We start from the raw sequence: 26,172 nt of genomic DNA, 5'->3' as shown, positions 1-26,172 counted from the left end.
GCTACAATAAGAAAGATTGCTACAAAGAAAGTATTTCGTTTCGCTATATTTAGTCTATAATGTGTAAAATATAGTATGCAAGGAAAAATAATCTACCATTGGTTATAGATGCAGATGGGAATATCCAGCTCTTGGGTAACTGTTTTAGCAGAACCACATTACTGCCAAAAAAAGTAACCCTGAAACCAGATATTCCCATCTGCATCTGCAACAGGTGACATATTATTATAATCCTTCAAATTACCATTCTGTGTTGTGGTAGAATAAACAGATTTTTAGCTCACCTGTCACAAAGTGACAAGGTGAGCTTTTGTGATCGCGTGGCGTCCGTCGTCCGTGCGTGCGTCCGTAAACTTTTGCTTGTGACCACTCTAGAGGTCACATTTTTCATGGGATCTTTATGAAAGTTGGTCAGAATGTTCATCTTGATGATATCTAGGTCAAGTTCGAAACTGGGTCACGTGTGGTCGAAAACTAGGTCAGTAGGTCTAAAAATAGAAAAACCTTGTGACCTCTCTAGAGGCCATACTTTTCAATGGATCTTCATGAAAATTGGTCAGAATGTTTACCTTGATGATATCTAGATCAAGATCGAAACTGGGTCACGTGCCATCAAAAACTAGGTCATTAGGTCAAATAGTAGAAAAACCTTGTGACCTCTCTAGAGGTCATATTTTTCATGGGATCTGTATGAAAGTTGGTTTGAATGTTCATCTTAATGATATCTAGGACAAGTTCGAAACAGGGTCAACTGTGATTAAAAACTGGGTCAGTAGGTCTAAAAATAGAAAAACTTTGAGACCTCTCTAGAGGCCATACTTTTCAATGGATCTTCATGGAAATTGGTCAAAATGTTCACCTTGATGATATCTAGGTCAAATTCGAAACTGGGTCACGTGCCATCTAAAACTAGGTCAGTAGGTCAAATAATTAAAAAAACCTTGTGACCTCTCTAAAGGCCATATTTTTAATGGGATCTGTATGAAAGATGGTCTGAATATTCATCTTGATGATATCTAGGTCAAGTTTGCAACTGGGTCAACTGCGGTCAAAAACAAGGTCAGTAGATCTAAAAATAGAAAAACCTTTTGACCACTCTAGAGGCCGTATTTTTCAATGGATCTTCATGAAAATTTGTCTGAATGTTCAGCTTGATGATATCTAGATAAAGTTTGAAACTGGGTCGCATGTGGTCAGAACTAGGTCAGTAGGTATAAAAATAGAAAAACCTTGTGACCTCTCTAGAGGCCATACTCTTCATGAGATCTTCATGAAAATTGGTGAGAATGTTCACCTTGATAATATCTAGGTCAAGTTCAAAACTGGGTTATGTGCCTTCAAAAACTAGGTCATTAGGTCAAATAATAGAAAAACCTTGTGACCTCTCTAGAAGCCATATTTTTCAATGGATCTTCATGAAAATTGGTCAAAATGTTCACCTTGATGATATCTAGATCAAATTTGAAACTGGGTCACGTGCCATCAAAAACTAGGTCAGTAGGTCAAATAATAAAAAAAACCTTGTGACCTCTCTAGAGGCCATATTTTTCATGGGAACTGTATGAAAATTGGTCCGAATATCCATGTTGATGATATCTAGGTCAAGTTCGCAACTGGGTCAACTACGGTCAAAAACTAGGTCAGTAGGTCTAAAAATAGAAAAACCTTTTGACCACTCTAGAGGCCGTATTTTTCAATGGATCTTCATGAAAATTTGTCTGAATGTTCACCTTGATGATATCTAGGTAAAGTTTGAAACTGGGTCACATGTGGTCAAAACTAGGTCAGTAGGTATAAAAATAGAAAAACCTTGTGACCTCTCTAGAGGCCATACTCTTCATGAGATCTTCATGAAAATTGGTGAGAATGTTCACCTTGATAATATCTAGGTCAAGTTCAAAACTGGGTTATGTGCCTTCAAAAATAGGTCATTAGGTCAGATAATAGAAAAACCTTGTGACCTCTCTAGAAGCCATATTTTTCAATGGATCTTCATGAAAATTAGGTCATGTGGAGACAGGTGAGCGATTCAGGACCATCATGGTCCTCTTGTTATTTTTCACTGTGGCTGGTGTCATAGTTGCTGCATGTTAAATTGTTTGTATTGTTGTCACATCTTCTGAACTCTTGACCTAATTTACGATGCTTATTGTAAGTAGTGGATAAACCTGTAAAGCTGAAGTTTACAGGCTATACTGATATCAACCTAATAAATGCGTAGTAGTAGGATAAAGTTGGTCATTTCTGCAGGGAATAAATTCGCTTCCCTGAAAGTCTGACTGTAACTGCAGAAAATTGTCCGTCAGAAAATTGTATTTCCATAATTAAGCTCTATAAATTTTAAAAGTGTATGATCACTGTCTCGGTTACAAATTAAATAATTTGCACTATTTATATGTTATTTCTTTTCCATTCCATTGTTAAAACTGTGTTTACTTTGTATAATAGTATGACTTTCATTAGTGATACAGTATGTAAATAAGTGAGTTAGAAAGCAGGTAAGTAAGCTTGTACTAAGGAAGACTGTAAACAAATAAGTAAATTAGTAATAAAGAAAATTACTAAGTATACTAAGTAAGTAAGCAAGTAATGGAGTAGAAAATATGTTAGTAAGTAAGTGAGCCAGAAGCAGGTATCTTTTGGAGTGAATGAATGACTCTTAATGGAGTTACATTTTGCTAGAATGGACATGTAATTGTGACATTCTTACACTTTCGTGGTAGACTTAATCAAGTTTTTTTCTATCATATTTCCTGTTTCTAGCAAGTCCCCATTTCTTATGATAAAAATAATTTTGTAGCAGTTTCCTGGTACTTTTGGTCTGAAATATGCACACCATTGTGTTGATCTCTTTACAGAAAGATACAAACCACCAGCTACAGTGGTTAAAGGAGATAAAGAAAGCTCATGGTTCTGTGGAAGTTACTTCCCTAATGCAAGCAGAGGCCATTAATGCCAACGGAATATACACTGTGGGGAGAAATGCTTGGAAAAAGGATGCAAAGGCTGAACATTCTTATGGGACTTTATTGGTAAGTTGTTTGTCTTACGGCATATTGCTTTTTATACTGAGTACATCTAGAAATGCAACGCTTGGTCTACAGTCAATATTTTTTAACCAGCGATGCCTTGCATTGGTAAATGCAAATGGTGGTTTTACACGTTATTAACTATGTGCTTGTTCAAACGTGAATTTGAACCCTTGATATAATTCAAATATACATGTACAAAGAAATTGAAAAAATCAAGGGTAAAAACGTTGCGTTTCTAGATGTACTGTGCATATTACACCTTTGTCCTGCCTCACTGTGTGTTTCTAGACTTTTAAGACTGTATGTTCTAATACACTGAAGGGAATGCAGTTACTTGATGCAATCATAGGTGTCAGTAACAGGAAATGAAGAACATCTATTAGGAGATACACTCAGCTATCATGAATACATTTCAAAGTATGACCCTGTTATTAAGCAGGCTTTTCCATATTTATCAAGTGTTCTTGATTACTGATAGAGCCTTTTAAAGCAAACTTTAGAGTTGTGGATATGATATAGAGAATAACAGGATACTGTATTTTGATATCAATGTTATCAGGTCAAGGTTGATACTGGCTAAAAGGGGATGAGGTTTGCTGTATGCCAGTCTGTCCAGCATTCTGTCTGTCCACACTTTTCTTCAAACAACATCTCCTCTGAAACCATTGGCCTTTGGTAGTCCTCTTTCAAAGTTGTTCAAACAGTTCTGCTTGGTTGCACATAGGGGCCAATAGAGCTAAAAATAGAAAAATCTTCTAACAACATCTCCTCTTAAACCGCTCAGGTCCGATTTCAAAATAATTTAGCACAAATTGGCCTTATGTAACCCTCTGTCAAGGCTGTTCAAGTTATTGCAATTTGTCAAAAAATATTGCCTTCCAGCGGGGCGAAGTCTCTTTTCCCTATATGTATATAGTGGAAACTTTAAAGATCTTCTTGTATGAAACTGCTGGCCCGATTTTTAAATAATTTCACACGTCGAATGGTCATTGTGTGACCCTCTACCAAGATTGCTAAAATTATTTTGTTTCAGCAAAAACATGGCCTCCTAGGGGGTATCGCCACTTTTTCCCTGTATGTATATATTGGAAACTTTACAAGTATTATTGTCTGTGTGATGAAGTGGAGACAGGCATAGATAAGGAAATACTAGCCAAGATTACACATTAAAACTGGACGCTGTAATAAAATTCTGTCTGGAAGGAAACTGATGTAAAAACTAGTCTGTCAATATGGGAGGAGCTTAATTTTGATATCATGTCAATGATGTGATATCCAAAAAAATATCAAGCAAGTGATATCAGGCACTTTGCGTTGTAGCTGCATAATAAATTGTATCGTCTTTAAGTGATAGTTCTTATTAAGTATTTTTTCAGCATTGTTCTAGACAAATTGTGAATGAAATCAGAGTGTAACTGATTGGAAGTGAATGTGATTATCTATCAGCTAATCCAAGTAATAGTACAATAAATGTCATGTGTTATCCTCAAATTACGTGATAACTTATAGGCTAATTTTTTTTCTTTTATTTTATAATTATTTGAGTAATAAGATGCCTGCTTGTTAAATAATGGTGCAATTTCTTTTTTGGAAGTACATGTAATGTCTTTTCTACTTCTTAATTTGAGGATTTCATTTGATGTCTCACAATGAGTCAGGACTTCTTCATTTGCTCTTTTCGTCCATCCTTAAAATCTTGTATTATCTCAAATTCTCACAGTATGTTAAAAAACAAGGATAAATATCAAACAGGGAATGCCATGTTCCAAAACGAAACTCACAGCACGCAGATATGCACACTACCAACACACACACACACACTCGCATATAAAGCAAAAACACGAGGACAAAATGAACAAATAAAAGTGGGGTACTGCCTAGGATCAGTCAGTGGCAAAAACACCACTGGGGAGCTTAAACCGGTTTATGGTGTGCACCCAACCTCACTCTTACCCCCACCATGTTCCAAAGACACAGGACAGTGTAAATAAAAGTAATCTCCACCAGGTGAATCTTTAACTTTCTCAGATAATCACACATGCTAGTTTACAGTAACTATTGCTATTCTGGCTCTCTGTCATTTTTGCAATAGTTACCGTAAAGTAAGATCTAACTTTGTTTGTGCACCTCAAACATTTATAGATTTCGGTTTTAGATAATAGCAGACACATTAAGACTGACAGTACCAGAGCAGGAAGGCAAGAGACAACAAAGAAATTACACCTTCTCCCAGTTACAAGACTTGCAAAGTAGACTGATGTTGGTGGCAGGAAAAGCAGAGAAAGGAAATGACAGTGTAGAAAGATTCACTATGGTTTGTGTTTGAAGTACAGTGCCCCCTCTCTACAATGGCCCTCTGAACAACAATTCCCTCCTTGCAACAACACTTGCTACTGACACTAAAATATGCTAATTGTTCTTTATTTTACCTCTCTACAACAACTCCCTCTGAACAACAACCAAATTTTCCGTCTCCCAAAGGGTGTTGTTGTAGAGAGGGAACACTGTAGTTCATTGTCCAAAATATTTGCTCTGAAAGTGTTCTATATTGTGTTCATATGACTGGTTTATTGCATTGATCTGTCTTAAAAGCTAGAGACTTATACAGTTCTGTCTTTTTTGTTCTTGCATAATACATATAAACACTGTTTATAAGCCTGATTCATACATGTACAAAGAAAATGTTCAAATGATTATTTTTAATTCTGATTGTAGCATTTCTTTTTAGCTCACCTGAGCCAAAGGCTCATGGTGAGCTATTGTGACCGCTCAATGTCCGGTGTCCGTCGTGCGTTGTGCGTCGTGCATCGTCCGTCCTTCAACATTTCCTAAAAAAATCTTCTTCTTGAAAACCACTGGGCAGAATTACACCAAACTTCACAGGAATGATCCTTGGATGGCCCCCTTTCAAAATTGTTCAAAGAATTGAATTCCATGCAGAACTCTGGTTGTCATGGCAACCGAAAGGAAAAACTTTAAAAATCTTCTTGTCCAAAACCACAGGGCCTAGGGCTTTGATATCTGGTGTGTAGCATCATCTAGTGGTCCTCTACCAAAATTGTTCAAATTATCCCCCTAGGGTCAAATATGGTCCAGCCCTGGGGGTCACAAAGTTTATATAGACTTATATAGGGAAAACTTTGAAAATCCTCTTGTACAAAACCACATGGCCTTGGGCTTTGATATTTGGTATGTAGCATCATCGAGTGGTCTTCTACCAAGATTATTCAAATTATTCCCCTTGGGTTAAGTATGGCACCGCCCCGGGGGTCACATGGTTTAATTAGAGTTATATAGGGAAAACTTTGAAAATCTTCTGTACAAAACCACATGGCCTAGGGCTTTGATATTTGGTATGTAGCATCATCTAGTGGTCCTCTACCAAGATTGTTCAAATTATCCCCCTAGGGTCAAATATGGCCCTGCCCCGGGGGTCGCAAGTTTTACATAGACTTATATAGGAAAAAAAGTTTAAAAATCTTCTTGTCTGAAACCACAACACTTAGACCTTTGATATTTGGTTTGTAGCATTGTCTTATGGTCCTCAACCAAAATTGTTCAAATTGTACCTCTGAGGTAAAAAGAGGCCCTGCCCTGGGGGTCCCAAGTTTTATATAGACTTATATAGGAAAAAGCTTCAAAAATCTTCTTGTCAGAAATCATACGACCTAGGCTTTTGATATTTAGTATGATGCATTGTCTAGTAGTCCTCTACCAAAATTGTTCAAAATTTAATTATGCCCCAGGGGTTAAAAGAGGCCCCGCCCTGGGGTCACTTAGTTATTATGTGAGTTATGTAGGAAAAATACTTAAAAAATCATCTGATCTTATTTCCAAGACTGTTTAATTATAATTACCTGATGACCCCAAGTAATATGATGTCACTTGATTGTGACCTTGACCTACTGACCTACTGACCTACTTTCTTGTTTTTTAAGATACAGCCTTGAAATTTTGAATGCTTACACAGTTTTGCACACAAATCGTAGAACTGAATTTCTTTGACCATGAATGTAACCTACTGACTTTCTTAATATTTTATCATCAGTTTGACATTTGAAACATGTAGCTCATATTACTCAGGTGAACGATCCAGGGTCATCATGACCCTCTTGTTTAATCTTTTTACAGTTACATCTTAGTTGGAGCTTTCTTTTAGAACAAAAAGTTTTGGAAATGTAATTTTGTTGCAAGACATAAAAATTACTCATTCCTTAATATTGTAATTGTAGTCTAACTCTCAACCTTTATGAAGCTTATATTCAGGAATTGACATTTTAAGACAAGAAAGTTAAATAAATGTAACTTATTTTCATTTGTTGGGTTTGACAGATATTCGACAGCATAATTAGACTTAGCAGTGTGTATATGAAACTATGTTCATCTGGATGTGTCCTGTTCAAAGATTGGAGTGCCAGGTTTCTATGTGACCCTGATCCTAAACGTCCAGTCTGCATTGTTTTGGAATTTGGACAGGGTGAAAGAGTTCCACAACTCAAGGTAATATATGTTTTGCAGAGCATGATTCTAGCAATTTAAAAATGGGGGACAATATTTCTTTACTATACCCCAACACCTGATCACAAATACCTCAAAATGCTGCTTTAATACACAGATTGTTTTCTGTTACGTCATTTCAATTCTGCCTCCTTATTTGCAAATAAATTGATTAATATTAAAATAAAAATATTTCTTATCAGGGGAGACGGTCTAACACAGAAGACTTGAAAGACATGATTCCTGATCTTGCAAAATTCATGGAAACATGCTATGATGATTGGCTGAAGCACATCAAAGGCAAGCGCAAGAGTTATCTTCATCTTAACTACTTTACCATTGACCAGCTTGTTATTCTACAAAGAGAGTTAGTGAAAGTTGGAACTGAAGCAGAACCTGACCAGCATATCTTTCCTTTGTTATCAGCTGTAAAAGGAAATTGTACTCCAGGTGGGGACTTTTTTCTTGTGACAATTTATATATGTGGAAGTTGTATCTTTGTTAGTTACAAAATATTTTAATTATTTTGTATAATATTTCTACACATCTTGACCTGGAATAAGTCTTTTTATGTGTTCTTTACATGCCAGAATTGAGTTATATATACTTTTCCCTTATCAGAGCAAAAGTCTGAGGGTGGTCTAAAAGTACTGTTGTTACGCCTGAGAAATTTGTCCAGCAACAACACTTGCAGACCAATTTTAATGATCTTAAGAAATATACAGTCAAACTTGCTTGAAAGACCACATCTGTTAAGAGACCATTTGCATTTTAGTTCTTTTTTAAAAGACCAGTTGTGTTCAGATAGCATTTTGTCCATCTTTGAGGTAGTACCTTTATTTAAGTTGTGCTATCATCAATGCTTTGGGTGATATGCAATATCTGACCATCAAGTTTTTGATTAACATGCCAATTTGATCAAAATGAACTAAATATATAACTTGTAAATTAAAGTGCTGCTTAACGGAAGAAATATTTTCTTCTTTTTAGCTCACCTGAGTTATTGTGATCGCTGGATGTCCGGCGTCTGTCGTCTGTCATCCGTCGTCTGTCAACATTTAGCTTTTGTATGCAATAGAGGCTGTATTTTTCAACTGATCTTCATGAAATTTGGTCAGAAACATTGCCTTGATGAAATCTAGGCCAAGTTCAAAAATGGGTCATCTGGGTTCAAAAACTAGGTCATTAGATCAAATCAAAGAAAAACCTTGTGTATGCGATAGAGGCTGTATTTTTCACTTCATCTTCATAAATTTTGGTCAGAATGATTACCTTGATAAAATCTAGACCAAGTTCGAAGATGGGTCATCTGGGGTCAAAAACTAGGTCACTAGGTCAAATCAAAGAAAAACCTTGTGTATGCGATAGTGGCTGTATTTTTCAACTGATCTTCATGAAATTTTGTCATGTTTTCCTTGATTAAGTCTAGGCCAAGGTCGAAAATGGGTCATCTGGGGTTAAAAACTAGGTCACTAGGTCAAATCAAAGAAAAACCTTGTGTATGCGATAGAGGCTGTGTTTTTCAATTGATCTTTATGAATTGTGATTAGAATGATTGCCATGATGAAGTCTAGGTCAAGTTTGAATATGGGTCATCTGGGATCAAAAACTAGGTCACTAGGTCAAATCAAAGAAAAACCTTGGGTATGCAATAGAGGCTGTATTTTTCAATTGATCTTCATGAAATTTTGCCAGAATGATTGCCTTGATTAAATCTAAGTGGAGTTAGAATATGGGTCATCTGGGGTCAAAAACTAGGTCACTAGGTCAAATCAAAGAAAAACCTTGTGTATACGTTAGAGGCTGTATTTTTCAATTGATCTTCATGAAATTTGGTCAGAATGATTGCCTTGATGAAATCTAAATCGAGTTCGAATATGGGTCATCTGGGGTCAAAAACTTGGTCACTAGGTCAAATCAAAGAAAAACCTTGCGTATGCGATAGAGGCTGTACTTTTCAATTGATCTTCATGAAATTTGGTCAGAATGATTGCCTTGATGAAGTCTAGGTCGAGCTCGAATATGGGTCATCTGGGGTCAAAAACTTGGTCACTAGGTCATATCAAAGAAAGTACTTGTTTAAACTCAGGAGACCACATATTTGGTTCAATCCTAATGAAAATTGGCCAGAATATTTGTTTCCATGAAATCACGAGGTCAAACATGTTTACACTGTTATGGTATGTTTCTCAGGTGAGCGACCTAGGGCCATCTTGGCCCTCTTGTTCCATATTCATTTTTATTTTGTTCCTGATATCGGAATTAAGAGTTTTGATTATATGAATATTGTTTTCATCTCTTTTCTAGATGACCTTCTCGAAGCAATGGCAGCTGCCAAGGAAGAGATAGATGGTGACACAGAGATGGAAGCTGAGGATGAAGGGAACAGTGATGATAATGAAGCTGAAATGTTGGCAAATGCCACGGATGATGAGAAGAAACAGAATTTTGTACAAGAGCTTGTACAGGCAGGGTATGATGAGGCCTTAGCAGTCCGGGCCTTAGAGTTTATAGATCCAGAGGATGTAACTGCTGGTAAATTTCTGAGCTTTATTTTATATAAGAAAGAACTTGAGTTTCAGGTAATAGTTTTAATGATACTGGGGTTGAGATCAATGTTCAAAATATTTATTAAGTTTATTTGATCATAAAATACAGTCTAACTTCATGCACTCAAACTAGTCGGGATGTTTGTTAGAGTTATCTGTTGTTCGAGCCAACCAGGTTTTGGGTCATTTTACCAAAAATATACCTGGTTACTAGACTATTGAAGTATGTATACAGTATCCTTCAAATCAAAACAGTAAATGGCATGAATATTTCAAGTATAGATTATTCTGAACAGTACAACTATTTTCTGGAAAATTGTATTTGTATGCAATGTATGCCCACTTAGCTCAACAGAGGTCATCTGGGGTCAAAAACTAGGTCACCAGGTCAAATCAAAGGAAAAGCTTGTTAACACTCTAGAGGTCACAATTTTGGCCCAATCTTAATGAAACTTGGTCAGAATGTTACCCTTAATAAAATCTTGGATGAGTTTGATATTGGGTCATCTGGGGTCAAAAACTAGGTCACCAGGTCAAATCAAAGGAAAAGCTTGTTAACACTCTAGAGGTCACAATTTTGGCCTAATCTTAATAAAACTTGGTCAGAATATTTCTCTCAATAAAATCTTGGACAGTTTTGATATTGGGTCATCTGGGGTCAAAAACTAGGTCACAAGGTCAAATCAAAGGAAAAGCTTGTTAACACTCTAGAGGTCACAATTTTGGCGCAGTCTTAATGAAACTTGGTCAGAATGTTACTCTAAATAAAATATTGGATGAGTTTGATATTGGGTCATCTGGGGTCAAAAACTAGGTCACCAGGTCAAATCAAAGGAAAAGCTTGTTAACACTGTAGAGGCCACATTTATGATATATCTTCATGAATCTTGGTCAGAATGTTAATCTTGATGGTCTCGAGGTCCATTTTGAATCTGGGTCATGTAGGATCAAAAACTAGGTCAGCAGGTCAAATCAATGGAAAAGCTAGTTAACACTGTAGAGGCCACATTTATGACCATATCTTAATAAAACTTGGTCAGAATGTTGATCTTGATGATCTGTAGGTCAAGTTCAAATCTGGGTCAGGTGGGATCAAAAAACAAGGTCACTAGGTCAAATCAAAGTAAAATCTTGTTAACACTCTAGAGGCCACATTTATGACTGTATCTTCATGAAACTTAGAATGTTAATCTTGATGATCTTTAGGTGAAGTTCTAATCTGGGTCATGTGGGGTCAAAAACTAGGGCACCGAGTCAAATTAAAGGAAAAGCTAGTTTTTTGTTTTTTTGTTTGTTTTTTTTTTAACACTTTAGAGATCACATATATGACCATATCTTTATGAAACTTGGTCAGAATGTTAATCTTGATGATCTTTAGGTCAATAGGTCAGTTGAGTGATACAGGGCCTTCATGGCCCTCTTGTTATAAAGTATTTTTGTAAACAACATGTATGCAATAATCAATACACAATATATTTTTTGCACATAATTCATTAGAAATCGCATTTATAAAAAATTGGAGATTGAATTATCGATGTTCGAATTTTCCGTGGTCGTCGAACAGTATAGATTGTATAGAGATTTTGCCAGGACTGGACGATGAGTTCAAGCGCAGGATGGTATTTGAATTGTCCATAGTTAAAGCAAACAAAGTTCGACTTTAACTTTAATTATTAGACTAATAATTGTTTTGAATCCCTATATTCTGTCACTGTAACAGAAGTTATTATAAAGCTACAAGTTTTCTGTCTGACAAATAGCTTCTATTTCAGAAAGAAATACAATATTGCTTATTCAGTTGCCATCGGATAAAAAAGACCTCGACACTCCTTCCATCTAGAAACCAGGGTTTCAAACAAGTGTTTAATCAACACTTATAATCAGTTTAGTTAAGAAATTAATGAAGTGGCAGGGGATTCCATTGGGAGTGGTTAAGGTTGCTGACATCAAATTACTTGTCCCTCAGCACTGTTGGTTTCAAACCTTGCTTATGTAGAATTCTTTCATGTAAGGAAGCTGTCCAGCTGGTTTATGGAAGATCTGTGGTTTGTTCTACCAAAGTGCTTGCCCTTTCCTGAAATAATTCCCAGAAGGGCTGTATGACTTATATTAGTGCAATGTTAAACAAAACAAAACTAAATCAGTAGAAATAGGTGGAGGCAAATATTAATAAGGTCAATAAAAAGTACCTTGATCTGCAATGATGCATTTAAGGGCTGCATGCCTGGCTGAGTGATTAAGGGCAATTACATGGAACCACTTACCCCTAACTGCAATGGGTAAAGAACCTTGCTTGGGGTGTAGAATTCTTTATGTGAGGAAGCCATCCAGATGGCTAACAAGAGGTCAATGGCTCTACCCAGGTGCTTTCCCTTGCCTGAATTAAGGCTGGGGTATTCCTCCAACATCAAAAGCTGGATGTTGCCATATGACCTATACTTGTGTCTGTGTGATGTTAAACCAACAAAAACAAAAAACAATGTGTTTAAATATTGTATTCTTTGTGATGCCAAATCCACTTGAGTGGAATATAACATGGCAGATTAAGATACTGTTAAACTACTTACTGTATCTTTTACCAATGATAGGTATAGTCTGGTGCATGGACCATGAAGAAGACAATGTAACTTCTGATGACTTTGATCAGCCTGAAGTTGAGAATGAACCAATGAGAGATCAGCTTACACAGCGACCTATCTTCAGTGGCTGGAGCCAGTCTCAGACTGACATACAAACCATGATCACAGCAAACATAACTGGATTGAGAAAGCAGAAGTATTAATTTAGTGTGTGATCTGTCAAACCCCTAAACATGGTTTTTAGCTCCTGCTCATAGTGAGCTATTGTGATCGCTCACTGTCGAGCCTCCATCCATCCGTCCACACTTTTCTTTAAACAACATCTCTTCTTAAACCATTTGTTGGAAGTTGATGAAACATGGCCTGGATGTTTCTTGGGTGGTCCTCTTTCAAAGTTGTTTAAACGGTTCAGCTTGGTTGCACATAGGGGCTGATAGAGCTAAAAATAGAAAAATATCCAAACAACATTTCCTCCAAAACCACTGATCCAATTTTGAAAAAATTTCACACAAATGATCCGCATGTAACCTTGCATCAAAGTTGTTCAAATTATGCAAATTTGTCAAAAAACTGGGCCCCCAGGGCGTGTGGTCACATTTTCACTCTTCCGTATATGTATATATTGGAAAATTTGAAAATATTATTATATGAAACTGCTGGCCTGATAATTAAATTATTTCACACATTCAAATGGTCCCCCTTGTGACCTTCTACCAAGATTGTTCAAATTATTTCCATTTGTCAAAGAACATGGCCACTAGAGGCATGGTAACTTTTCCTTATATTTATATAGTGGAAACTTTAAAAATACTCTTGTATGAAACTGCTGGCCTGATTTTGAAATAATTTCACATAAATGGTCCTTGTGTGACCATTTACCAAGATTGTTCAAATTATTCCGATTGGTCAAATAATATGGCCGCCAGGGAGCCTGGTCACTTTTCCCTATATGTATATAGTGGAAACTTTTTCCTTGTATAATTATCTTCTAAACTGTTCAAGCAAGCATTGAAACTCAGGTGACCAATCTAGGATCAGTATGGCCCTCTTGTTTATGAGTTGCAGCTTTATTTTGAAAGATCTTGATTTAATTTAAACAAGGAACTTTTTGAATTTTAAGATATCCTCCAAAATGTTAATTAAATTGCATGTATTTTTCCCTGCATGAAATTTTGGTTCTAAAATCATTTTTCTCAAAATTTTACATTTTTAAGGGAAATTTTGCTTTTATACTCACAAAAGTATCTTGAAAGTTTTATGTCAGTCCGTCAGTAAATAGAGCATTAATTTAAAATTTAAAAAAATAAGTCCAAAAAGGCTGAAAAACAATGGAAAATACAAAATGTTTTTGGAGATGAATTCAAAACTAATCAGGATAATTTCCATGATTTAAAAGCTTTAATTTTCCACCTTGGAGTTCTTTAGAATATTTTACGATATGAATGGTAATGTTTTACATATAAACCCAGCTGAATGAAAACCTTGTTACTGAAAAGATGGATCAAATGGTAATGCTTTTTTTTCAACATAAAGAAACTAAATTTGTTTTTATGTCATTAAGATACTTTTTCAAGTGTTTTAGTCTTGACAGACTAAATTTAGCAATTTTTCCACCCTATGGCAGTGATAAAAAACAAAAGGGCATAATGGTTTGCACTGGTTAGGCCATCCTTAAAAAATTGTTTGTTTGCAGTAACGCGACCCAGAATTTTTAGTGTGAGTAGGTAGGTAGGGTTTTTTTTTTTTTTTTTCGTTTTTTTTTGTATGCTAATTGTACAACACCTGCATTTTCTTTTTAATCTCTGGTTTATACACCTTTTGGGTACTAACACTTCTCTATAGAATGCTAACTTGATTGTAACATATCTGCAAGGGTTGTAGTTTTCACATAGTATGAATACTAATATTAATATCACCTTTTTAATAACAGTAAAAACAACAGATAGCCTGACACCAGTCAGAAACAGAGCTTATTATCTCCATATGAAACTTAAAAATTTAAGATTATCAATATATTAAACAAAAATAATTGGCCAGACCTTTTGAATGTCCTTGCACTGGCTGGGGTAATAAAAAAAACATTACATTCCTTAGGATTCCTACTCCAATGGACAGCATTGAAGTACATAGCAAAATCTTTGATATTTTACCCTGTAGACCTGAGTCTGATTACTAGCACAGCACTCCTTCAAAGCCTATGTATCATGTAATTTTTAGACAATACTTAATTGTTTTACATTGTTTACTCAGGGCTAAAGCTATGCTAATATTTTAGGGAGAAGTCATTTCTTCCTCAGCTAAGATTATGGAGAAGTGGAGAGATTTTAGGGAGAGGTGGAGTGATTTTAGGGAAACGTGGAAAGATTTTTAATAGCGTCATGACATGCAAGTTGAAAATGGAACTAAATTTACTTTTTTTTTTATTTTTATCATTTCCTGTCTTTGTTTAAGCCTATTGATTTAAAGTAAATAACAAATTCACTGAAAATATCAGTGATTCTGTTTTCTTATCCTTCAATGCAAAGAGCTATAAAATATACTTCTTTGTTCAATGTAAACCTAATTTCTTATCCTTGTGAATCTAATGTGATTAAACTGCAAATTAAAGTGTGTTTTTTTCACTCTTGCAATGATTGCCTTAACCAAGAAAAGCCTAATCTGAATATGAATACTATTAAAAAAGCTAGGTTAATTCCATATCAGCAAAAAATAAATCAAGCTCCCAGTGCTAATGCACTCAAAGTCAAAACACAAAAACCCATAAAAGCATTTCACAGTCACTTCTTGAATTAAATACATGTCAATAGCAGTGACATCACTATGACATCACACAGAATACACGTCTTCTTTGATCTGCTACTGTCTTCTTTGATCTGCTACTGTCGGCACACATTAAAAGAAACAGTTGTCAAACAGGTTAAACCCAGTTTCTGATGGCAGGTGTCAAAAATCTGCATGAATTTCAGTTACATTATTTAAGTCACAGAAAGTTTCAGTAATAATAACTATGTTTCTAAAGTCTGGGTTTTGAAAAATAGGAAAAAGTGGACCCATGGAAATTTAATTTCACTTAAATAGGAAAATCTAGAAATGTAAACATTATGGATTTCTTTCGCTGGTTTTAGTCATTGCATTGAAAGGATGTTTAACTTTTATAAATAAATTTTCAGGTAAGAAAATTTTGTTTGTCTAATATTTTTGACGTTTATTGTGCTCTTTCCAAGTGACTTGTGCAGTGTCACTGCAGTTTTATCCTCGGGGCAGATTAAAAAGATTACGCAACGACAAAAGATCGAAACTAAAATTATTATTTGTTTGCAAAATTGTTTGAGAAATTATGACAGAATGATATCCAAGAATTTATCTATCCCAGATGTTTTACGTACGAGAAAAATCATTATTTTACAAATCTAAAACTCGGTTAAATACGTCTGCAGTATTGCACAGATAACACTATGTACCACGATTTGTCCATGTGGAATTTTCTAAACAACTTTTTGCATGAATTTTTTGTAGTATATCAGGAAATCGGCAGGGTTCGGTAGACACGAGGTTCTGGGTTTTCACTCGCACTTATCGAGAAAAACTCGTATTTGACCCGCACAAAAAATGTACCGTGCGTCGGCTTGACCCGAGGAAATTTTCTTTTATGCGTCTCGAGTTCGAAAGTACTGCCCCTTGTCAATCAAAATCCCGGTGAATTCCAATATTGTTCACCGCCATAAGCGGAAGTATGGCAGTAGGCGGAGCTTGGTATATTAATCAGCTTCTGGCTGATGTCAATCATGCCACGCGCCGACTGACACGTGGGCTTCTCGCGGTTTGTATTTGGTACAATAATGTCCGTCATTGCCAAAAGTATTTATTGATCAATGTGTAAAAGTTAATTGATAAACAATGCATAGAAGAGCAGCCTATTATCGTATTTGTGTCACTTGTTAATTAGCGGTATACAGAAAGCGTAACATTCACATATTTTGTTTCTTATCGGTCATATCGATCATTCATGTAGTTGAACCTCAACGAACACTGTCTAGGAAAACTTAGCGATACAAATAGTTACCCAAAAGAAATAACGAAACAGGAAAGAATAAAAACACGGCACCGATAAAAAAAAAAAATCCGAGTTTTTGGTTAAAAAATTGTTTGAGTCGCGGCGATTTTCGTGAGTCGGTCGCGTTACTGCAAACAAACAATTTTTTAAGGATGGCCTTTTTTTACAGCATGTCTATTGCATTTTAGTCTAGATGTTTGATTTTCCAAACCAATAACTATGGGAATGTGTAGCAGGGATAATATCAATAGATAATAATCATTATGGTGTTCACTTTCACAGAGTGCTTAATGTTCAAACTAGTCATTTTCCTTTCACCTCTATAGCTTAAAATCCAGTTTGAGATGTATAATTCTTTTGTATAAAAAAGCTATTCAGCTGGCTTGCAAAAGACTGACGATTCTCACCACAGTAATGAATTTATATCTCGAGTGTCACAAAGTTAGGAAGTGCCATGTGACCTAAATTTTGTAGGTGTGACTTTAAACCAGTTAGAATAGATAAATCATTTTCATTGCATTTTAGAGACCGTACCATAGCTCTTCGCATACTTTGAATTTTCAAACTAAAGTGATTTTTACAAATGCACCGGTTACGATAAAAAATGTAAACAAAAGATTCTGTCTATAATCTTTGAAATGTATGAATGACACTCGATCTTAGTCATAATACTTATTGACAGTGAATGCTAATGACTCCATGTGTTGCAGAAAGGTATCTAGTTTGTAACTGTAATTTCCCATCAATTGAAATCCTCTCAAAACTGGTAAAATAATTACTTATATTTGGACAAACCTCACGGTCTTTTCCGTTCGACAGCTGCTAAAAGGGCAAATATAAAAGATTCAGTGTAAGTTATATTTCACTGGTACTACCAGTTAGTAAGTTCATACTCTGAACAACACGTCAGAGAAATTTGGGCAGATTTGACCGATTATGACGTTGGCAGCATTAGATTATATTTTTTCTTTACACGGAAATTGCCGTTAGGTAACAAAGCGAATACGCCGATAATCCGGAGTCACCGATTATTGTTCCAGTTCACGCAATGTAATCCAGGCAATTAAACTGCATAGCTATTAGCTGCTGCTGTTATAGGGAAGTGGTAGAGTGTCTGCCTTAGGTGTGAGAGGTCCTGGGTTCGAGTCCCAGTTAGAGCTTCACTATTTGCATTCTGCTACAGCATAGTTTTGCTGTTAATAGACTGTTCCAGATGTTCTATTTTTTAAGCACACAGTATCATGGATCATTATTTAGCAATCCAGATCAAAGTTGAATGTTAAATCAAATGCACCCAATTAGTAAATATTCACTATATTATGTCCCTTTGATGTTTATGCTCTCCATGTTCGAGAAGAGTTACATTTCCTTGATCACAAAATTTTCTTTAACATGAAAATATTAAATGCTCATAACTCCACACTTCTGGTTAAAATATTGTCTATATTTCTGTTTTTGAAAAATATATGGACACTTGTCTTCATTTCAAAGCTTTTTAACTTCAAACCTATGATTTGAAAAACTTAGGTACTATGTCTATGCATTTAAGTGATCTTGGTTCGGCACCGTTGATCAGTGATCTCACAGCATTATGGAAGCAGTTTCTGGAATCCATATCTTCAAATATACGAGACTATCTTAGTCTGGAACATCTTGGTCTCATCCTGAAGTATCTTGCCAGAAAAGGTATTTATAGTTAAAATTTCTTCTTTATTAAATTCCATAATGTTACTTTGATACAATAGTAATTTCAGTTAAATTTAAGGTACTTTGCGTTTAGTTTTGTTGAATCGTGTTATATTATAATTGTACAGTGGTTAATATTTGTTTCTTTACATCATTCCTCAATTCATCCTGAAATGAATAAACATTTGTTTTTCCTACAGATACCAGAGAAGTATCCAGATCACTGCCACCAGGGTTCAAGGAAGGTCAACCTAACCTGATCATTTGTCCCTCAGGTAATTTCTTCATTAATACCCAATACTTTATACATTTTCAGATTTAATTCTTTTTTATGCTCTCATTTAAATTTATACACATTTTGTACAGAAAAAAAAAACATGTTAGCCAGCAGTAGTGACAATGTGGACATATATATATTGGAACACTTTCAAACGCTACATATTTTGAAAAATACAGTTTTAGTTACTTTTGTTAGGGTTAAGTAGTGGAAGCGTTGGATAAGCTGTCATGTTGGAAATTGCATGACATATATTACACTTATTTTACACTTGAAATTGTTCAGAATTTTGAGTGCTTGAAAAGTGACAATAAGTCAAAAATTGTTCAGCTTATTGTTACATCCCTTTCTTTCAAATTTAGCAATAAATGTTGCATAACTCTGTTTTGTCCAAGTATGTATTTGTCTGAATGATTATATTGTAATTGTGTAGGAGATGTATTGATGACCTCACTATCTGTATATATGATGGATAAAGACCAGCCCTTACCACAGTCAGATGAAATATTGATATGTACTGCCAACACAACAAAAGATGAAGTAAGTATGCTGGTTCATATACACAGTAAATTCAAAATTAAGTAAGACTGATACCCTTTTGAGCTCACCTGAGCCAAAGGCTCATGGTGAGCTATTGTGACCGCTCAATGTCCGTCATGCGTCGTCCATCGTGCGTCATGTGTCTATCAACATTTTCTAAAAAAATCTTCTTCTTGAAAACCACTGGGCAGAATTACACCAAACTTTACAGGAATGATCCTTGGGTGGCCCTTTTTCAAAATTGTTCAAAGAATTGAATTCCATGCAGAACTCTGGTTGCCATGGCAACTGAAAGGAAAAACTTTAAAAATCTTCTTCTCAAAAACAAGAAGCCCTAGGGGTCACTTGATTTTACATAGGAAAATCTTCAAAAAATTTCTAAAAATAAACCAGAAGGCCTAGGGCTTAGATATTTCACATGTAACATTGCCTAATGGACCTCTACAAAATTTGTTCAAATCATGACCCCCCCGGGGTCAAAATTGACCCTGCCCCAGGGGTCACTTTATTTTACATAGGAAAATCTTCCAAAAATTTCTAAAAATAAACTAGAAGGCATAGAGCTTAGATATTTCACATGTAGCATTGCCTAGTGGACCTCTACAAAATTTGTTCAAATCATGACCCTCGGGGTCAAAATTGACCCTGCCCCAGGGGTCACTTGATTTTACATCGGAAAATCTTCAAAATTTTTCTAAAAATAAACCAGAAGGCCTAGATCTTAGATATTTGACATGTAGCATTGCCTAGTAGACTTCTATAAAATTTATTCAAATCATGACCCCGGGGTCAAAATTGACCCCGCCCCATGTGGTTGCTTGATTGTACATAGAAAAATCTTCAAAATTTTCTAAAAATAAACCAGAAGGCCTAGAGCTTAGATATTTCACATATAGCATTGCCTAGTGGACCTCTATAAAATTTGTTCAAATCATGACCCCGCCCGAGGGGTCACTTGATTTTACATAGGAAAATCTTCAAAAATTTTCTAAAAATAAACCGGAAGGCCTAGAGCTTATATATTTGACATGTAGCATTGCCTAGTGGACCTCTACAAAATTTGTTCAAATCATGACCCCCGGGGTCAAAATTGACCCTGCACCAGGGTCACTTGATTTTACATAGGAAAATCAAAAATTTTCTAAAAATAAACCAGAAGGCCTAGATCTTAGATATTTGACATGTAGCATTGCCTAGTAGACTTCTATAAAATTTATTCAAATCATGACCCCCGGGGTCAAAATTGACTCCGCCCAATGTGGTTGCTTGATTGTACATCGGAAAATCTTCAAAATTTTCTAAAAATAAACCAGAAGGCCTAGATCTTAGATATTTGACATGTAGCATTGCCTAGTAGACTTCTACAAAATTTGTTCAAATCATGACCCCGCCTAATGGTGTTACTTGATTGTACATATAAAAATCTTCAAAATTTTCTAAAAATAAACCAGAAGGCCTAGAGCTTATATATTTGACATGTAGCATTGCCTAGTGGACCTCTACAAAATTTGTTCAAATCTTGACCCCCCCTCCCAGGGTCAAACTGACATCCCCCCCCAGGGTCAAATTGACTCAGCCCCAGGGGTTTCTTGATTGTACATAGGGAAATCTTCATAAATTTGCTAAAAATAAACCAGAAGGCTTAGATCTTAGATATTTGATCTGTAACATTGCCTAGTAGACTTCTACAAACTTTTTTCAAATCATGACCCCCAGGTTAAAATTGGCCCCGCCCCAGGGGTTACTTGATTGTACATCGGAAAATTTTCCAAAAAAATTCTAAAAATCATCAGTTTGACATTTGAAACATGTAGCTCATATTACTCAGGTGAGTGATCCAGGGTCATCATGACCCTCTTGTTATAACTCATGAAATTGGACATATACCAAGGATTACCCACAGCAGGCAGCATCCACAAAAGGTGTCCACTGTCTAAATTGAGCAATTCTTTATCCAGTGGTCACCAAACTTGATCTCTGTCAATGTTTATGAGTATTATCTCAGCCTAGTTCATGAACCAACTGGATCGTACATGTGGCATAACTACGAGTGAAAATGTAAGATATGGCGTTTATGAATGAAAAATATTTTGATCTTACAAGTAAAACAAATTTTTTTTGTTTCATGTTTTGACTATATTTACCCATTTTATAGTTTCTTACCAGTGGAAAATACATTTGATATTTTTCACTGTGAAAATACCTGGTATTATTCACTCTAATACATTGTACATGTATTTGGATAATTCCCTGAAAAACATGTAATAAAAATCGCTCTTGCAGTTTAAAAAATAACACGATAGTGCCGTCAAACAAATCAAACATGAAATTCCGTTTTTCCTAGTCTTATTTCCAAACCAAAACAAAAAAATTATATTGACTATGGCAGTCAATTTAATATTTCAATTAGAGTTTTGGTCATATTCAATAATAGATAACATAACAGTAAGATTGCTATAGATATAGGATGGCAATTAGATGATTATCAGTACATGAATAAATTGTTTAAAGGATATATCCATTAATGATCATTTAAGCTGCATTTATTAGGTATGATTTAATTACTGAATTAGGAAAAGTTAAGCCATCCTATAATTTTTTGTTATGTCATTGGTATTATTTTATGTACATGTAAGTGTCAAATTATCATCCTAGATCTGTATAAAGGGACACATATTTAAAACATGCTTTTCCTGCAGCAAATCTATCTCCACAATATTTTGGAAAATACCTTAAGTATATACATGTATGTCTTTGTCTGAGTTTTTGATTTTTTTAAATAGTGTAAAGGAAAAAAACGAATTTGTTTTACAATTATTATTGTTATGTATTGAACATATGAACATTGCATATTGGAATAAATCGAAAGTTTACTCTTACTAACAAAGATTATTTCCATACAAATTTAGAAAGAACTTGTTTTTGCACAAACACCTAATTAATTTCCCCAAAATAATGTTAAGATGTACTGGAATATTACTGAAATGGCAGGATCTAGAGAAGGACTTTTTTATATCCAGTTGGACCACACTTTAAATCAGAAGTGAAAATAGTGCCCCAAGTGGTCCTTAGAGTTGTGGGGGTCTGCTATCACAGGTATTCAGTGGCATAGGCTTGGAGTTAAAATGAAAATTAGTTTGAAATTAGTTTAAACACATTTGTCAGTTTCAATTTCATGACCCTTACAGGTAGACATATTTTGGAGGAGAGCAATATTTGATGGAGCTAGAAAGATTCACTGTCTTGTGAATGCTGACATGTTGGACTATGATGTTAGTGAAGTGGCAGAGAGATGCCTGGAAGAATATCTCCTTGAAGTTCACTACCTAGGTTGGTGGTGTTTGTCTATTTAGTTAATGTAGTTCTGTGAAAAACAGTACTTTTAAGAAAACTGAAAAAAAAAAGTAGATTTTGTTTTGCAGATTTCTCACCAAAGCTGTTTGTATTGCTGTTGCAACCACATAGTGAATGCTTTTAAATACTGACAGTAATGATTGCCATATATTTATGGAACTAAGGGTATTTAAGAAATTATGTATATGCCTTTTTACAATCATCAATAATGAAATGACGTATCTGCTACTTAAGACATATTTAATACTATATAGTTGTTGTATCAAAAAGCATGTAATATGCAATCTTAAAAGGTCGTATGTGGCAGATACGACCTTTTACTTCGGTAGATCTCAGGTTCCTAAAACTCACCATAAAATGGGTCCTAAATAACAGATACAACCTTATATTATTAGCAAAATGTCTTTTTGTTTAATAAACAGGGTCATAGAATTATGATTTTATGTTTAGATTATGGCCCTTTCAACGTAGTTTCCGAAAATATATAGGTCATAAAAGGTCGTAAGTATCAGCTACGACCTTATATTTCTGGGACGTCGAATTGTGCAAACACTAGCAAAACAGTGTGTCTACCCAGCTCAGTAGGGGGCCTCCTTGGCCGAGTGGTTAAGGTCGCTGACTTCAAATCACTGGCACCTCACCGATGTGGGTTCGAGTCTCACTCAGGGCATTGAATTCTTCCTGTGAGGAAGCCGTCCAGCTGGATTACAGAAGGTCGGTGGTTCTACCCACGTGCCCGCTCGTGATTAAATAATGCATGGAGGGGCACCTGGGGTCTTCCTCAACCATCAAAGCTGGAATGTTGCCATATGACCTGAATTGTGTCGGTGCAACGTTAAACCTAACAAAAACACAAAAAAACAGCTCAGTAAGGAGGTCACTGGGCGAGACATATTATCTCTGTGACAATTTGATAAAACATATTGTATGGAATCATTTAGTCTTCACCTCTGATTTATCTTGAAAAGCAAAAAAAACAGCTTAATACTTGTACAGAATCCAGAAATGCTGGTTAGGTAAACTGCTCCCTGTTACATGACTGAAATACTGTTGAAAAGAGTGCTAAACCCAATGCAAACATAAAGCAAGACATGCTCAACCTGATCCAAAACCACTTTTATCTTAAATGCATAGCAGACAGGGCAACTGATAATTTACAGCAACTCCATGATTTGCATGTAGTGACATCATTAATTTTGTACAGTGAAAAAATTAAAGTATTGGTTCATTAAATGATTCACATTTTTACAGATTTGAAGTATCGTTTGTTGGTGATCTGTGGTTCAGACAATGAGTATAGGTCTACTATAGTATCATCTCTCGACAAGTTCAAGAGACAACCATTACCTGCAAATACCACACATCTGAGAGAGTACCTAGCCAACAAACTTGCAATACAACAGCGAGCTTTATCAGGAATCAGACCAGCTGCTGATGTAGATAAACAGAGGTAAGATAGAAATTATGCTATACTTTAGGACCTGTATGATATTATACTAATCCTAAAGATTTTTTAGCTATTTTAGAGCATGGTCCTTCCTCAGTGATTTCACTGTTAACACTTCAGATTTTGACCCAGTGTTAATGGTTAATGAAACCTGGGCAGAATGTTACCCTCAATAACATCTGGGACAGTTTGTTACTTGATAGTCTGGGTTCAGAAACTAGGTCACTAGGTCAGTTAACTTGAAAACCTTATCAACAGTGTAGAGGGCAAAAGTTTACTTGATCTTCATAAAACTTTATCAGACTGTTTTTTTCTTATATGAAACAGATCAAGTTTAAAACATTAGGTCTTAAACTAAGTCATTCGATCAGATCATAGAAAAACTTTGTTAACACTAGAGGTCACATTTTCTACTTGATCTACATAAAATTTGGTCAGAATGTTTGACTCTATTAGATTGTGGTCAAGTTCAAAATTGGGTTACTTTAATTTTAAACTAGGTCACTAGATCGATTCATAGAAAAACCTTAACACACTAGATGCCACATTTTCTTCTTGATTGTCAGAAATCTTTGTCAAAATGAATTCTGTGTCAGTTCTGAAACTGGATTATCTTGGTAAAATACTGGGTCACTAATTCAGATCATAGAAAAACACTGTTAACACTCAAAAGGCCACATTTTCTTCCTGAACTTCAATTGACTTGTTTCCACTTTTTAGCTCACCTGTCACAAAGTGACAAGGTGAGCTTTTGTGATCGCGCGGTGTCCGTCGTCCGTTGTCCGTCCGTGCGTCCGTGCGTCTGTAAACTTTTGCTTGTGACCACTCTAGAGGTCACATTTTTCATGGGATCTTTATGAAAGTTGGTCAGAATGTTCATCTTGATGATATCTAGGTCAAGTTCGAAACTGGGTCACGTGCCATCAAAAACTAGGTCAGTAGGTCTAAAAATAGAAAAACCTTGTGACCTCTCTAGAGGCCATATATTTCACAAGATCTTTATGAAAATTGGTCAGAATGTTCACCTTGATGATATCTAGGCCAAGTTCGAAACTGGGTCACGTGGGGTCAAAAACTAGGTCAGTAGGTCTAAAAATAGAAAAACCTTGTGACCTCTCTAGAGGCCATATTTTTCATGAGATCTTCATGAATATTGGTCAGAATGTTTATCTTGATGATATCTAGGTCAAGTTCGAAACTGGGTCACGTAGGGTCAAAAACTAGGTCATTAGGTCTAAAAATAGAAAAACCTTGTGACCTCTCTAGAGGCCATATTTCTCAATGCATCTTCATGAAAATTGGTCAGAATGTTCATCTTGATGATATCTAGGTCAGGTTCGAAACTGGGTCATGTGCGGTCAAAAACTAGGTCAGTAGGTCTAAAAATAGAAAAACCTTGTGACCTCTCTGGAGGCGATATTTTTCAATGGATCTTCATGAATATTGGTCAGAATGTTTACCTTGAAGATATCTAGGTCAAGTTCGAAACTGGGTCATGTGGGGTTAAAAACTAGGTCAGTAGATCTAAAAATAGAAAAACCTTGTAACCTCTCTAGAGGCCATATTTTTCATGAGATCTTCATGAATATTGGTCAGAATGTTCATCTTGATGATATCTAAGTCAGGTTGGAAACTTGGTCACGTGGGGTCAAAAACTAGGTCAATAGGTCTAAAAATAGAAAAAACCTTGTGACCTCTCTAGAGGCCATATTTCTCAATGGATCTTCATGAAAATTGGTGAGAATGTTCAGCTTGATGATATCTAGGTCAGGTTCGTAACTGGGTCATGTGCGGTCAAAAACTAGGTCAGTAGGTCGAAAAATAGAAAAACCTTGTGACCTCTCTAGAGGCCATATTTTTCACGAGATCTTCATGAAAATTGTTGAGAATGTTCACCTTGATGATATCTAGGTCAAGTTTAAAAGTGGGTCACGTGCCTTCAAAAACTAGGTCATTAGGTCAATTAATAGAAAAACCTTTTGACCTCTCTAGAGGCCATATTTTTCAATGGATCTTCATGAAAATTGGTCAGAATTTTTTATCTTGATGATATCTAGGTCACATGTGCTCAAAAACTAGGTCACTATGTCAAATAATAGAAATAACGATGTCATACTCAGTTGAACACTGGGTCATGTGGAGATAGGTGAGCGATTC

The 26,172-nt window shown here is 35.6% G+C and overlaps 1 protein-coding gene across 1 annotated transcript in view; it reads left to right on the top strand.

Annotated features, from left to right (window-relative positions):
* LOC123552655 (E3 ubiquitin-protein ligase rnf213-alpha-like) overlaps positions 1-26,172 on the top strand; it is a 128,875-nt gene that overhangs the window by 13,335 nt on the left and 89,368 nt on the right. The window contains exons 7-17 of the mRNA XM_053540034.1: positions 2,859-3,032; positions 5,188-5,346; positions 7,365-7,532; positions 7,733-7,979; positions 9,837-10,064; positions 12,667-12,853; positions 18,261-18,397; positions 18,598-18,672; positions 19,108-19,214; positions 22,403-22,544; positions 23,820-24,018. Of these exons, the coding sequence (XP_053396009.1) occupies positions 2,859-3,032; positions 5,188-5,346; positions 7,365-7,532; positions 7,733-7,979; positions 9,837-10,064; positions 12,667-12,853; positions 18,261-18,397; positions 18,598-18,672; positions 19,108-19,214; positions 22,403-22,544; positions 23,820-24,018 (1,823 nt within the window). The remainder of the gene's footprint in view (positions 1-2,858; positions 3,033-5,187; positions 5,347-7,364; positions 7,533-7,732; positions 7,980-9,836; positions 10,065-12,666; positions 12,854-18,260; positions 18,398-18,597; positions 18,673-19,107; positions 19,215-22,402; positions 22,545-23,819; positions 24,019-26,172) is intronic.

Source organism: Mercenaria mercenaria, chromosome 4 (assembly GCF_021730395.1).
Source record: "Mercenaria mercenaria strain notata chromosome 4, MADL_Memer_1, whole genome shotgun sequence".
Classification (NCBI taxonomy): Eukaryota; Metazoa; Mollusca; class Bivalvia; order Venerida; family Veneridae; genus Mercenaria; species Mercenaria mercenaria.
Note: the sequence above shows the minus strand (reverse complement) of the source record. Positions and strands in the feature narration are given on the sequence as shown.